General features: G+C 52.5%; 2 protein-coding genes across 3 annotated transcripts in view; both read left to right on the top strand.

The window, feature by feature from the left end:
* The first annotated feature begins 2,578 nt into the window (after nucleotides 1–2,578).
* Nucleotides 2,579–4,125, top strand: Tmem145 (transmembrane protein 145). Its single transcript, XM_036197050.1, has 2 exons — nucleotides 2,579–2,809; nucleotides 3,301–4,125. Exons 1-2 carry the CDS (start codon nucleotides 2,606–2,608, stop codon nucleotides 3,547–3,549), a joined length of 453 nt encoding a protein of 150 aa, XP_036052943.1. The 5' UTR covers nucleotides 2,579–2,605; the 3' UTR covers nucleotides 3,550–4,125.
* Nucleotides 4,126–4,770: 645 nt separating this feature from the next.
* Nucleotides 4,771–15,721, top strand: part of Megf8 (multiple EGF like domains 8) — a 50,946-nt gene continuing 39,995 nt past the window's right edge. For both annotated transcript variants that reach the window (XM_036190278.1, XM_036190216.1), the window contains exons 1-4: nucleotides 4,771–5,668; nucleotides 13,568–13,731; nucleotides 14,332–14,538; nucleotides 15,468–15,648. In XM_036190278.1, the coding sequence (XP_036046171.1) occupies nucleotides 5,482–5,668; nucleotides 13,568–13,731; nucleotides 14,332–14,538; nucleotides 15,468–15,648 (739 nt within the window). In that variant the 5' untranslated portion in view covers nucleotides 4,771–5,481. The remainder of the gene's footprint in view (nucleotides 5,669–13,567; nucleotides 13,732–14,331; nucleotides 14,539–15,467; nucleotides 15,649–15,721) is intronic.

The raw sequence follows: 15,721 nt of genomic DNA, 5'->3' as shown, positions 1-15,721 counted from the left end.
TTTATTTGCCACTTTGGGAATGTAATTTAGGACCATGCACATGCTAGGCAAGCACGCTACCACTGAGCTACATCCACAGCCAAAAAGCTTTTTGTTTGTGGCTCTTTGTTTTTAAACAGATTCTCACTATGTGGCCCTGGCTGGCCTGGAGTTCAATGCACAGACAAGTCTGGCCTTGAACTCACAGAGAACTGCCTGTCTCTGCCTCGCAAGTCCAGAGGTTAAAGGTGTGCACCACCACCACTATTAGTTTGTGTGTGTGTGTGTGTGTGTGTGTGTGTGTGTGTGTTGTTTTTTGAGTCAGATGCTCACTCACTGGCTGACTTGGAACTCGCTATGCTGGTTTTGAACTCACAGAGATTTGCCTGTCTCTGCCTACTGAGTGTTGGGATCAAAGGTGTTTGCCACCACACCTGGTTGGAGATTATTTATCTATTTTTTGGTTTTTCGAGACAGGGTTTCTCTATGTAGTTTTGGTGCCTTTCCTGGATCTCGCTCTGTAGACCAGGCTGGCTTCGAGCTCAAAGAGATCTGCCTAGCTCTGCCTCCCAAGTGCTGGGATTAAAGGCGTGTGCCACCACTGCTTGGTCAGGAGATTTATTTTTTTAAGATAGTCTCACTGTTGTTCAGGCTGGCCCCATGTTTGCCATGATTCTCCTGCCTTGGTCTTTTGAGTACTGAACTTGGGTTCCACATATGCATCAGTATACCTGGCTCACAGTATTAATACACACACCCATCAACTATGCCCTGTCTCCAACCAGTCTGCTTCTTTCTTTTCTCTATCCTCCCCCCCCCCCCCCTCCCGTCTCTTGCTACATAGCCCTGACTGCCCTTGACATCACAACAATCCTCCTGAGTTCTGTGATTAAAGGCCTTTGCCAGGACACTAGGCTCTAGCCTGATTCTTGATAGAAATATCCATATGGATTTTTTTTTCTGTCTTTCTTGTTCAATTGCCAGACAGCCCAGGAGTCACTGTATGTACTATACAGAAGGTAGGAGCTGAACCCCGAAAAAGGAGATGAGTTGCCAGGGTTTCATGGCCTTTGGGAACAGAATGTGCACTTTGAATCCTGTTCTCTGGCAGATAGATCTCACGTGGGGGATAGTGCACAAGCAGAAACAGGTATTGTTAAATTTGGTGTGATAGCACATGCCTGTAATCTCAGAATTTGGGAGGCAGAGGCAGGAGGATCAGGAGTTCAAGGTCACCCTCCCACAGAAATACAGCAGAAAAAAATTAAATAGAAAAATATAATTTTTGAGGTTAGCATGAGCTATATGAGACCTTGTCTCAAAAGCTAACAAAAACGAAACAACAAACAAACAGGTACCCTTGAATGCTCTAGCTTTAACCCTGGGGACCTACAATCTATAACACATTCAGCTCCCAGGGAAGGGATCAGGTCTGCTATCCTTCACCTCAGAACCTAGCTTAAGTTCAGACTCATGCACTTTCCTTAGGTGGTGTATCTTGAAGCTCAGCAGGAAGTCAGAGAGGGACAGAAAGAGAAGAAACACTGAGAACCCACCACGCAGAAGGCTCTGCACCAGTGGTTTTCATTTCCACCCTCTCATCTTTCCAGATAGGCACCGTAATCTTGGTGGCTGGTGAGGCTCAGGTTGTTTAATCAACATGCCCCAGATCCCACACTTAGCGAGGGATGGAGCCAAGAGCTGGCTCTGAATTTGGGACACGTGTTCAGCTTAGCTCTGGCTGCCCACTGCTCTCCATCCAGCACCGCCTCAGTGTGGACTACAGCCGGCTGGAGAGAGATCTAGAAACATCACCAGTAGTCTGGAAAAATCCAGCCAGTACTGAGAGCTAGGCAGTACTCTAGATTCATCTTGGGTTTTAACAGGGAATAGAAAAGTCAAGTTCTGAGCTAACTGTTGTGGTAAATGCTTAAAACTGAAACACGTGGTGGCCTAGGTAGGAGGAGGCTACATAACTTGTCGTTAATTTCTGCCTGTGTGGGGCTGACATTCTAAACAGCCTATTAAGTGAGGTTTAATTGAACTTTTTGTGTTTATAGACATATTCTTGAGATGGGCATGGTGCTGAACACCTATAATCCAACATTAGGAGGTGGGGGAGATCAGGAGTTTGGGAGGGGCTCAGGAGTTCAAATCCTTAGCTACATGGCAAGTGTCAGTCCAGCCAGGACTACATGAGACCCTCCCAAAACAAAACAACCAAAAGAACGGTTAAAACAATTGTTTTCTAATCTTTATGCTCTCCGATAAGGTGCCTAATGAGCACTTAAATTAGGTAAGGTAGTGTAAAGGAGAAACAACTTTAATTTTGATTCAATTTAAGCCATATGTGGCTAGTGGCTATCGTACTGGACAGCACAGGTCACTGTCCTTAACCCATCAGTTATAACCTACTGGTCAGGATTATGATGGAGGAAACACTGAGAAAAGTAATTAGAGGTACGTTCATTGACGGAAAAGGTCAGAATGCAAGGAGACACCCCACTCCTGGTGCCTAAGGTTCAGGAGGAATGTAGAGAGGTCAAGTGGAGGGCGATCATTTACGTCTCTAAACTTCATGGGGTCTGGACACGGCTTCTCTAACCTGTCTTCTTTCTTTCAGATCATGACTCGCCCATCCGCGGCCAACAAGAACTTCCCATACCACGTGCGAACTTCGCAGATCGCCTCCGCTGGGGTCCCCGGACCCGGAGGGAGCCAATCCGCAGATAAGGCATTCCCGCAGCACGTCTATGGAAACGTGACGTTCATCAGCGACTCGGTGCCCAACTTCACGGAGCTCTTCTCCATCCCCCCGCCCACCTCCTCTGTAAGCTCCGCAGCCCCGGCGCCCGAGGAGCTGCTGGCGCCGCCCCTGGAGTACCTGACCCCGCTCCCCGCCCCGCCGCCGCCCCCCGCGCCCTGGCGCCTGAGCCCACCCCTGGCCTTCCGTACTCCCCGCGCCCCAACGCCCCGACTCGACCGTCCCCCGGCGCCTGCGCCCACCCTGCCCGACTGGGTCCTGGCGCTATTGCGCACGCCCCCGAGGACGCCCCGCGCAGTGCCCCCGCCGCCCGCCTTCCGAGGCTGGTCCCCACCTCCCCCACCGCCGCCAGAGTTTGCCCCGCGCACCCCGACGCCACCCCTTGAGTACCTGGCCCCGCTGCCCAGGCGCCCAGCCACCCACTCCTTCCCTGACTGACACGTGCGTCCATGCTTGGGGTGGTAGGGGTCCTCTAGGGGGAGGGGGACGGGCCTTCGGGGCCGCATTTGCTCCCCCGAGGGTCCCAGACGGCCTCTGACCCTGACCCCCCATCCCAGGCCGGGAAGCAGGTGGAGGAGACAGCGGTGGCGGCGGCAGCGGCCCCGAGGGGCCGCGTGGTGACCATGGCCGAGCTGGGCGCAGCCTCCCCGCCCCCTCCGGCTCGGTACCCCAAGGCGGTCGACTCGGGCTGGGATGGCCCGACGCCGTCCTACCAGCCGCTCGTACCCCAGACGGCTGCGCCGCACACCGGCTTCACCGAATACTTCAGCATGCACACGGCCGGGGGCCCTGCACCCCCGGTCTGAGCATCCCTGCCCCGCCTCTGCCCCACGGGCGGCGCACCGGGCCCCGGCTGGGCTCCGGAACCCCCTCTCTTTCCCGGCCCAAGGGCTCGGCCATGCCAGGCATTCCCTGTCCTCCCCGCTCCCCGCCCCTCTCACACCCCGCACCCAGGTAGGGTGCGCTGCGTCCCGCCCCTTTTCCTCTGGTGCCAAACGGTCCCGCGGAAGCCGCTCTCCGCGTCCCCTCCCTCAGCCCCTGCCCCGAACGGCTCCGGAATCTGGACTCCCGCTGTTCCGTGATCTCCGCCCCCCTGACCCCCTCCGAGACCTCTGACCCTGCTGGACTTCGGAACACCCGTGACGACCGCCTGGACCCTGCCCGTGACTCTCCAGGACCCTGCGACCCACGAGCCACTGTTCGGGGACGGATATTGTGAAGTTGGTCGTCTCTACGTTGAAACCCTCTCTGGGGTTTGTGACCTCGGACCCGTGCTTTGTCCGTCCCTATCTGCATGTCAGGGGCCTTCCCATGGTCCCTGGCAGAAAGACGTTTTCTCTTCTTGCCAAAATAAAGAGGATTCGTTGAGTTTTTATCTATAACATGGCTTCTTTTCCATCTTAAATTTTTTTTTAAAAAGTCGTATTTATGAGTGTTTTTTCCTGCATGTATGTCAGTATGTGAGCGCCTCATGCAGGAGGCCAGATCCTTTTAGTAGAAAAATCTACTGGATCCCCTGGTAGATAGTTGTGAGCCACCATGTGGGTGCTGGGAATGGAACCCAGGTCCTCCGCAAGAGCAACAAGTGTTCTAAACCACTAAGTCATCTCTCCAGCTTCTTTTCTGTCGTGATGGTGCTTAGAAACAATTTAAGCCCTACGGGTTTCAGTGTGTCCATCTATGAAACAGCACTTGGGGTCTGGAGGCCCGAGCCTGCATAACCTGATCTTTATGTTGATCCTGAATCTGGAGCACAGAAAAATAACCATCTAGCGCAGCTTTCTACCTCTCCTTTATTTTGTTCCTATCAGAGGTGGAGGCGCCCTCCAGTGGCGCAAGCTTTGCTCAGCCACCGACTGGCAAATACTTTCTTTTGAGGGGATTTGGGGTTACAATCTTAGCAGTACGCATGCGTAATCCTCTCTGTGCTGGATTCCTGTTCACTGCTGCGCAAGCGGCTGGGAACAGATGGGAGGGAAAGTTTCCGGAAGTCTTCCTCGGAGAAGGGGTGGGGCTAGGCGCTCCGTAGTCCTCCCGGGGCCGCTCTTACCCGCAGCTCTGCATCCTCTCGCCTCCTCCTAGCCTGGCCTCCTCGCAGAAGCTGCACGGCTCCCGCCCCCTTGCCCTCTCAGCGGGTCTCCACCCCCCCCTCCCAGGCCTCTCTGGCCCGGGACTCCCCAAGTCTCTCTGATCTAGCCCATCCGGCTCCATAGGGAGGCTTGGGTGGGTAAGCAGAAGAGTGAGCCCAGGGGATCCGGACCGGGACCCTGAAGGCAGGCCCCGCCCCCGCCTGGAGGGGTCGCCCCGGGAGTGTCCGGGCCAGGCGGGTCCCGGCCCCGCACCTGCTATGGAGGACCCTGCTAGGCTATAGAGCACGTCGCCTCTCGGGAAGGTCTGTTTTGGCCTTGCAGCAGCCTGAGTCCAATTGTTGGGCACCATTTATGGGGGCGGCCCCCTTATGGGGGCTCGTGACGCTAAGGGACCCCTACGGTCCCTAGGGGTCGGCCCTATCCACAACAACTCCGTGTCCAAGGCCTTCCGTGGGTCGCTAGGGCCGGCACCTCGGCTTCAAGAGCCTGTCCACAGCGGCCCTTTCCTTGGCCCGGACTGCGTCGCGGGTACATCGCTGGGCTCCAAGGCCATGCTGCACCTATAAAGGTGGCACCTGCAGGGCTGCACTCCTGTAGAGGGTCCTCTCCGGGTCTTCACCGCCCTCCCGTCCCGGGCGGGAGGCGGCGATGGCCTTGGGCCGAGCTCTGGCCGTGGCCCTGGCACTGGCTTTGGCAGTGCCGGGGCCGCTGTCCCTCAGGGTCCTGGCGGGTGACTGCAAGGGGCAGCGGCAGGTGCTACGGGAGGCTCCAGGCTTCGTGACGGATGGTGCGGGCAACTACAGCGTCAATGGCAACTGCGAGTGGCTTATCGAGGGTGAGTGGGGCCGCGTGGGTCACTCATTTGCTCGTTCATTCACCGGCGCGTTCATTCACTCTGCGCATTCCTAGAGCCCGGCTCCTTTCCGGGACTTTCGCTGTAAAATGTTGAACGCACAGGGTTGCAGCCAGCCCGGGCCCTAACTCTGATAGGAGGGATTGTATGAAGAGTCAGATTGACAGTTACAAACCAGGAGTGTTAGAGAGGGGTATTTTTCCTCACTTGAAAAACTTGGACTCTTAAGTCCTCAGGGTCTAGGCTCCATTTCATACTAGTTTTGTGACGTTGGACAGATTAATTTTGAAGGCTCAGTTTCCTTTACTCCAAGTGGGCATAACATTAGTACTTCTCTCTTAAGTTAAAATGAAAGGAGTCAGATATTTAACACGCCCGATGTCTGGTATAGTGTATTAGTCAGGGTTCTCTAGAGAAAGAGAACTTACAGAGTGAATCTGTATAGACATAGAGTTTATTAGAATGGCTTACAGGCTGTGGTCCAGCTAGTCCAACAATGGCTGTCTACCAACAGAAGGTCCAAGGATCCCGTTACTCTACAGTCCATGAGGCTGATGTCTCAGCTGGTCTCAGTGCGTGCCAGAATCCTGTGGGCTCTAATGCCAGGGAAGGAATGGATTTGCTAGTGAAAGCTAGAGCAAGCAGGCAAAGAGAACAAGCTTCCTTCCCCTGTGTCCATTCTACAGGCTGCCAGCAGAAGGTGTGGCCCAGATTGAAGGTGGATCTTCCCACCTCAAAAGATCTGGATTAGCTGGGCGGTGGTGGCGCACGCCTTTAATCCCAGCACTCAGGAGGCAGAGCCAGGTGGATCTTTGTGAGTTCGAGGCCAGCCTGGTCTACAGAGCGAGATCCAGGAAAGGCGCGAAGCTACACAAAGAAACCCTGTCTCGAAAAACCAAAAAAAAAAAAAAAAAAAAAAGATCTGGATTAAAGTGGGTCTTCACACTTCAAATGGTTTAACTGAGAAAAAAAATTCCCTTACAGGTGTGCCCAGCCATTTAGGTTTTAGTTAGTTCCAGATATAGTAAAGTTGACAACCAAGAGTATCCATCACATATAGTAAATGTTCAGTAAATGCCATTAGGGTTATTGCTGTGTTTGAATATTTCAATAAAACCATCTTTTCAGTCATAATCAGAAATTATATATGCCACCATGACATGGCAGAAAGACCAGAGACCTTCTTCCCAGCAATCCTGTGAGGGAGACCAACATATTAACAGTTGACATACCAGAATGCTCCCCAGAGAGAGCCCAGAGGAAGTCCATGAACTGGGAGTGAGGAGAGCAGAAAAGCATTCTGGAAGAACATTCTAGAAAGAAGGAACAGCCTGTACAAAGGCCCAGGGAAGACATCTGTCTCAGGAGTCTGGTTGATACAAGGGCATGGATGGGAGGGAACAGGAGCATGGGATGCTTTTGAACAAGTGTGTGTGCTAAAATCTAGTATGCTAAAACAGGTCCAGGAAGAAGCCAGGGCTGGTGGCAGAGGCGGAGGTGGGGTGGGGTTGTGAGTTTGAGGCCAGCCTGGGCTACAGATTGAAAATCTTTTTTTTAAAAACAATTTATTTATTTTTATTTTCTGTGTAAGAGTGTTTTTGCCTGCATGTATGTCTGTGCACTTTGTGTGTGCCTGGTGCTAAAGGAGGCCAGAAGAGGACGTCAGATCCACTGGGACTGGAGTTACAGATGGTTGTGAGCTACTGTGTGGGTGCTGGGAACTGAACCCTAGTCCTCTGAAAGAGCAGCCATTGCTCTTAACCTCTGAGTCATCTTTCTAGGCTGCAGACAGAATCTTAAGTAGCCCAGGTGGCTTGAACTGGATTCATCTTCCTGCCTCTTCCTCCTTAACTCTGGGATTCTAGGTGTGTGCCACCATGCTTTAGGTGGTACTTTGGGCTCGAACCCAGGCTTTCATGCATGCTAAGCAAGCACTCTGCTAACTGAGCTACACCCCTATCCTGAGACCCTGTGATCACTTCCTCTTCCCTCTTCTCCTCCACATGTGCATGAGCGTGCAGGTCTGGATAGCATGTATGTTGCTTGAATTTTAAAAGGTCTTATAATAAAAACCCAGAGCCGGATATTGGGGTAAATGCTGAAAGATCCGAGAGACAAGGGAACAAGTCACTGCCATGTCTCACCTCACCAATTCCACGAACCCTCTGTGGAAAGCCTCTGAGTCCTCACCTGGAAGGCTCCAGCTGCAAAAGCTTCTAGCTGAAAGGGATGCGTCTACGAGGGGTCAGAGGGCAACCTCTTGTATCAGCCCTTGCCCCCATCTTGTTTGAGGCACTGTTGCTTGCCTGGTCCAGGAGCTTCTGGACATTCTGTCATTTCTGCTCCCCAGCTCACTGTAAGTGTGCTGGTGTTGCAGCCATGCACCAGTGCATCCAGCTTGATGTAGATTCTGAGGATCTGAACTTTGGTCTTTTATTGCCTAGGACATCTCCTCAGCTTTGAGGGTTTGGTTTTGTTGTGAACAGGCTCTCATTGTATAGCTCAGGCAGGGTGGGATGGGCATGTCTGTCAGCACCCAAGGAGACAGTGTTCAGGACTGAGGTAATGGTGGGAAATGGGAGTTTAGTGATTGGGCCTAGGGGAAGGACAGAAATCTGCAGGAAGCTACATAGGAACGGCCACTGAATACATACAGTTTACTGGGGAATAAAAGTGACCAGCCTCTCTGAAGACCCGAGGGAGGTGAGTATGTCTTAGCATCTATGTCTCCGTTTGTTTGGTATGTCTCTACAATAGACTGGGAGTTGAGAAGGAGCCAGAGCTGGTTCTTGAATATTACATTGGCAGTTTGGGCATTTCCATGGGGATGCCAGAGAGCTACCGAATGGTTTAGAGCAGGCATTTTTGTTAGCTAGAGCCTGGGTAGAGGAGGACAGACTAGAGGTTTGGTACGTGGAAACAACGGAGTTCTGAAGTGGGTCAGGGGTTGAGGTATGAACCATGCTGGGAGATGTTTGTGAATTTTATCCAGTGAGATAGGAGCTAGCTGGTTGAATGTGGGGTGTGGGAGACACCTCTGAGAACCAGCATCTTAGGTAAGAATGTAAGTGTGTAATCCAAATACTTGAAGAGGCAGAGGCTGGGACATCCCAAGTTAGAGACTAGCCTGGGCTATATAGTAGACTCTTGTTTCAAAATAACTCCAGAAGTCTAAGTGTATTGGTTGCTTATTGTTTGTAGCCCAAGTTGGCCGTGAATTCAGAACTCCCCTACCTCAGCCTCCCTAGTGCTGGGATTGTGAGAGTGTGCACCATGCCTAGCATACCCACTTTTTCTTTTTTTTCAGAGATGAGGATCGAACCCAGGGCCTTGTGCTTGCTAGGCACGCGCTCTACCACTGAGCTAAATCCCCAACCCCCTCTCATACCCACTTCTTATACCATGATTGTATTTTGTCTGGTCCCAGACTTCCCAGCATCCTCTGGAGTAAGAGCATCGGGCTTCCACCAGGGGCAGGGCAGGAGGTGGGGTTTGGGATCAGATTTCTTTCTGGAATAGTGTCCGGTAGAAACCAGAGACCTTGAGCTTTGGGGGGGAGGCAGATGGTGAGCCATCCTCCAACTGGCTCTTGACAGACTGGCGCTTGTTTTGGGTCCCAGATGGAACGGGGTGTTTGGTGAAGGCTGGTGAGATTCTGGGAGATCTGGATTCTTGGTTCTGCTGAATGGTTTTTGTGCAATTTCCAAACCCTGGTGGGGATGTATGTTATATCCCTGGGCTCTGGTCAGGAATCTGTATGTGGTATCAAAGCCAGAGAGAGTGGTCAGCTAGCTTCTCTGTCTATCTGTCTGTCATTCTTTCCTCCTTGTCGTCGTCTTCTTCTTCTTCTTCTTCTTCTTCTTCTTCTTCTTCTTCTTCTTCTTCTTCTTCTTCTTCTTTTTTGGTTTTGGTTTTGGTTTTTCAAGACAGGTTTTCTCTATATAGCCCAGGCCTGGCTGTCCTGGAACTCGCTTTGTAGACCAGGCTGGCCTTGAACTCACTGAGATCCCTCTGCCTCTGCCTCCCGAGTGCTGAGATTAAAAGTGTGCACCACTGCTGCCTGGCTTGGTCTTTTGTTTTTTGAGATGGGGTCTCATGTAGCTCAGGCTGGTCTCGAACATGCCATCAATGACCCTAAATCTGTTTCCCAAATGTTAGGATTATAGAGATGCCTCACTACACCTGGCTTTGTAGTGGTGGCTTTTTGTTTTTGTTTTTGTTGTTGTTTGTTAATTTATTTTAGGTTTATTTTTGTATGTTTGAGTATTTCACCTGTGTGTATATATGCATAACATGTGTGTGCCTGGTGCCCAAGGTCAGACGAGGGTGTCAGATCTCTGAAGCTGATGATTGTGAGCCCCCATGTCGGGGCTGGGAATTGAACTTGTTCTGAGCTACAAGTTTTCTAAGCTGATGAGCCCTATCTGTAGTCCAGACTTTTTTCTTTTAATTTCTTTGAGTCTTTGAGATTACAATTATGTTTCTCTGTTCCCTTTTCTCCTTCCAAACTCCCATACACTCTCCTTGCTCTTGTTCAAATTTATTTTAAAAACTTAATTGTTGTTATATACATAATGTATATAAATGTATATTGCTCAATACATAAACACAACCTGCTTAGTCTGTATGGTTTGGCTTCTGTTTTGTGTTTTGGTTTGCTCCGGAGGCAAGTTCTTGTTGTGTTGCCCAGGCTGGCCTTGGACATGGTCTTTTCACTCCCGCCTAACCAGAGGTAGAATTACGTGTGTCGACATGCTTTTTCATGTCTCTTCGTTCTCTCTTCCAGCAACTGCTCAACCCTTGCTCAGTGCCAGGCCAGTACCAAGGCAGTCTTTGGGAAGAAATCAGGCCTGGGCCCAGGTCCTGTCCTGTGGTCCTCCTAGACTTTGTGGGGACAGGGGATAGTCCTAGACACAGTGCTGACACAGAAGATTGAAAGTTATCTGGGGGTGCATGACTCGCAAAGAGAGGCTCCTAACCCAGCCCTGAACCATCACGGCAGGCTTCCTGGAGGAGGCCTCCAAACATAAAGCAGCTTGTGCAGAGGCCCAGATCCCCATGGAGCCGGGATTCCAGACATGATTCACTATGCCTGACTGCTCTAGTGACAGTATGAGAGATGAGGTCAAGTTCCAAATACCAGGTCAAGGGGCTGGCTTTTCTCCTCGACTCAACCGTGAAAGCCTTTTGAGCAGAGGAGGGCCAGGACCACGTGTCAAGTTGGGAAGAACCTTTAGAGACCGTGTTGGGGTGAGGCCTCAGGCTGCATGTGGACGGAGGCTGTATCAGTGACTGGGAAAGGGAAAATGACGAGGGCAGTGGCTGGGCAGGGCTCATTACTGAGCATCCTGGCTCTGGCTGGCAAATTATAGTCATCTTGTTGAGAGTTCACACCAGCCTCGGTGGGTGTGGAGAATCTTTCCCATTTCATAGGAAGGAAGCTAAGGCCCAGAAGACCCATAAAGCCGAGGCAGGAGTAAAAAAGATAGAGAGAGCATAAGAAAAGAGAGCACCCTCATCCTTTCAGGGTTCTGTGTTGTTTTTGAGATTGTCTGGTCATGCAGTTCTGCAGGCCTGGAACCATGATCCTCTTACCTCAGACTCCAGAGTGCTGCAATATAGGCAAAGATGCCTTCAACTTGAGATCCTCCTAAGTACTGGGGCAGCAGGTGTGGGCAGCTAAGCCCGGGTTTGTGCAGTTGGGAGCCCGGGGCTTTGTGCATGCTAGGCAAGCACTCTACCAATTGAGTCACATCTCTAGCTCCCCAACTCTATCTCTTCTAAACATCTGTGTGCTTTCCAGTTTCTTGGCCTGTACTCATGCTGTTTCTGCTAGAAACAGTCTCCTGCCCGAGAACCTCCTAGTGCATGCTAGCCCCTCACTGGGGGATTCTAGGCAGGGGCTCTACCACTGAGCCACACCCCAGCCCCTCACTGGGGGATTCTAGGCAGGGGTTCTACCACTGAGCCACACCCCAGCCCCTCACTGGGGGATTCTAGGCAGGGGCTCCACCACTGAGCCACACCCCATCCCCTCACTGGGGGATTCTAGGCAGGGGTTCTACCACTGAGCCACACCCCAGCCCCTCACTGGGGGATTCTAGGCAGGGGCTCTACCACTGAGCCACACCCCAGCCCCTCACTGGGGGATTCTAGGCAGGGGCTCTACCACTGAGCCACACCCCCAGCCCCTCACTGGGGGATTCTAGGCAGGGGCTCTACCACTGAGCCACACCCCAGCCCCTCACTGGGGGATTCTAGGCAGGGGCTCTACCACTGAGCCACACCCCAGCCCCTCACTGGGGGATTCTAGGCAGGGGCTCCACCACTGAGCCACACCCCAGCCCCTCACTGGGGGGTTCTAGGCAGGGGCTCTACCACTGAGCCACACCCCAGCCCCTCACTGGGGGATTCTAGGCAGGGGCTCTACCACTGAGCCACACCCCAGCCCCTCACTGGGGGATTCTAGGCAGGTTTTACAGCAGAGCTGCTCCCTTGGCTCACCTTTGGTCATTTGTATTCCCACTTCTGTCAGATTTCCGAAGAGGTCCCTTTCAGAATTGCCCGTTTATGTTGGCTTCAGCTGGAACACATAGTGGCTTTTCCTTGTTCTGGCTTTTCATGAATAGCAGCTATGTTCAGAGAGGGCGCTAGCTGTCTAGGATGCCGAGGCTAATTGTGGATTGTGGAAGGCCTCTTAGTTTCAGGAGCCCGGACAATCACTTCTGCTTTTTATTGGCCAGGCAAGTCACTGAGTTCCTTCCTGGGTACAAGGGGCAGGGGATTTAGTGCTCACTTAAATATCCCCAAGACAGGGTTTCTCTGTGTGTAGCCTTGGCTGTCCTGGAACTTGCTCTGTAGACCAGGCCTCTGGCCTCAAACTCAGAAATCTTCCTGCCTCTGGTTCTGAATGCTGGGATTAAAGGCGTGCGCTACCACTGCCCAGCTTTAAAAAATATGTATGATTTAACAAGACCTGTACAATTTCAAGCCAGCATTCACGTTTAAGTTTGGGAAGCACGAGAGAGAGAGAGAGAGAGAGAGAGAGAGAGAGAGAGAGAGAGAGAGAGAGATATGAATGTGGCATGTGGCTGCACACATCAATAATCCCAGCACTTGGAAACTGAGGTTTTAAGCCAGCCTATGATACAGGAAACACTGTCTCTTGGAGGAAAAAAAAGTTTGCTTTCTTTTAGTACAGGGGATGGAACCTGGGGTCTCACACACACTGGACAGTGCTCTACCACTGAACTACATCCCCAACCCTGGCCTAAAGATCTTGCCAGGCAGTGGTGGTGCACACCTTTAATCCCAGCACTGAGGAGGCAGAAGCAGGTGGATCTCTGAGTTCACGGTCAGCCTGGTCTACAGAGCAAGTTCCAGGACAGCCAAGGCTACACAGAGAAAAAAAAGGCAGGTGGTTTGCCCAAGGTCACATAGCTGGTAGCTGTTCAGGAGCAGCCCAGATTTGAGGACTGGCAGTATAGTTTTCTTATAGAGCCAAAGTAAGCAGAGACAGAGTCGTACAGATGGGGCCTGGGGTACTCTAAGATGAGCTCTTTGTTCATGGGGAGGAGACAGGATTCTCCTGACATATCCTGCTTAAGGCCTGGCCTGGTATCAAGACCACTGTGCTGTGGTTGAGAAGGCTTTTGTGAGTTTCTACAGATTAATTTATGGTGGCCATCCAGCCCAAAAGCAGAGCTGAGGATGTTGTTCCTCTGAGCTCCTGTCCTCTGCCTGCCCAGCTGTGTGAGACAGGAGCTCCTTGGAACCCTCACATTGCCCAGAACAAGGTGTGGTGGTGTCAGTGGGAGGGCTGCGTGGATCCTTGCAGAGAAGGGTCATGTTGGAAACTGGCCCCCTGTGCTTGTTTCCCAGCCCCGAGCCCTCAGCACCGGATCCTGCTGGACTTCCTTTTCCTGGACACGGAGTGCACTTATGACTACCTGTTTGTGTATGATGGTGATTCACCCCAAGGCCCGCTGCTTGCTAGTCTGAGTGGGAGCACGAGGCCCCCACCCATTGAGGCTTCCTCAGGCAAGGTTAGTGGTGACGGGGATATGGGACCATGGTCACGGGGACCTCGGGAATATGAGGGAGAGGAGCACACCTAGGAAGAATCGGAAAAGGTCAGAAGAGATCAGAGGAGACACAATGGAAAGTGGAAAAAGACAGAATGCCGGGTTTGCTGGTGCACACCTATAATCCCTGTGCTTCAGAGACTGAGAGTCTGAGGCCAGCCTGGGCCTCATAGTGAAATCCTGACCAAGCAGCTACAACAGCCTAACAGAACCCTCCACATACACATAGGAAAGAGACCAAGGGGGTGGGAGGCTGAGGATGTAGTTCAGTGGGTAGAGTGTTTTCCTAGCATTCACAAAACCCTGGGTTTGATCCCCAGCACCTCATAAAATAACTGTGGGGGTACACACTTGTAATGCCAGTACTGGGGAAGTGGAGGCAGGAGGATCAGAACTTTGAAGTCATTTTCATCTATATAGTGGGTGTGAAGCCAGCCTGGGCTACATGAGATCCTTTCTCAAACACAACAAAAGGAGACCAAGAAAGGCAGTGGGTTCCCGAGGGGTGGTCCACCATCTGGATGCAGCCCACCCATTACCCCCAACCCTCTGGTCTTGTAGATGCTGCTCCACCTCTTCAGCGATGCCAACTACAACCTGCTGGGTTTCAACGCCTCCTTCCGCTTCTCCTTGTGTCCCGGGGGCTGCCAGAACCATGGACAGTGCAAGTCACCAGGCGTGTGCCTCTGTGATCCGGGCTGGGGAGGTCCAGACTGTGGCCTGCAGGAGTGCTCAGCCTACTGTGGCAGCCATGGCACCTGTACCTCGGTGAGCTGTCCCCCAGTGAGCCTCCCTGGGATCGTGACCTGTGACCATATACCTGCCACACCTGGCTAAGACAGGGCCCTGTTCCCTCATGACACTCACTCCCCGCTGCTGTGGGAGCCAGTCCCCTCTCCTTCCAGGTCTTTCCCGGACATGACTCCAGCCCTACCCCACCTCCTCCTGCCCCTCTCTCTTTGAGACCTCACTTCTGGCTCTGTCCTCATCTTTAACCCACCTTCACCTGGGGGTAATGCCCCCTGACCTCTGTTTGGCCTGGGTCCCTGCCATGATTTTTATTATATATACAGTGTTCTGCATGTGTGCCTGCAGGCCAGAAGAGGGCACCAGATCTCATTACAGGTGGTTGTGAGCCACTATGTGGCTACTGGGAATTGAACTCAGGACCTCTGGAAGAGCAGCCTGTGCTCTTAACCTCTGGGCCATCTCTCCAGCCCCCCCCCCACTATGATTTTTGTTTGATTGTTTTTGAGACAGGGTCTCATTTGGTAACCAGGCTGGCTTTAAACTTGAGACCCTCCTCCCTCAGTCTCCCGAGTTCTGGGGTTACTAGTCTGTGTCCCCACACCTGTGCCCCTGCCAGGACTTGTGCCCTTTCACCCCTGACCTTACATGTCCCTCTGCACCCCACCGTGGGATCTGTATTGTGTCTAGAACCCTCCTTACCCTCAGCCCAGACCTCATGTACGTGTCCTTTTCTGTCTGTCCTTGCCTTTTCTGTGGGTCTGTCTGCTCTGCCCGACCTCTGTCTCCCTGGGTTGTACCTTGTGTCTCCTGCTCCTTTTCTTTGTCCCCTTGCTTGTCCTTTCTGTCTGTCTCTCTTTTTCTACCCTGTCTGTCTTGGATCTGTTTCTTTCTGTATGTCCCCTGGTCCATATCTCGTTCTCTCTGCCTTTCTGTCTCCTTCCTCCCAGACCCTGGGACCGTGCCGCTGTGAGCCTGGATTTCTTGGACGAGCCTGTGACCTGCACTTGTGGGAGAACCAGGGAGCTGGCTGGTGGCACAATGTGAGTGCCGGGGACTCTGCCTTCTCTGCCCGAATTGGGGCAGCAGGTGCCTTCCTGTCCCCACCTGGGCTGCTGGCTGTCTTTGGAGGTGAGCAGATGTGGGGAGGGTGAGCTCGAAGGGTCTGGAGGCCTGTCAGCCTGTGCCTGGGCTTTGAAGGCCT

Source organism: Onychomys torridus, chromosome 1 (genome assembly GCF_903995425.1).
Source record: "Onychomys torridus chromosome 1, mOncTor1.1, whole genome shotgun sequence".
NCBI lineage: Eukaryota > Metazoa > Chordata > Mammalia > Rodentia > Cricetidae > Onychomys > Onychomys torridus.
Note: the sequence above shows the minus strand (reverse complement) of the source record. Positions and strands in the feature narration are given on the sequence as shown.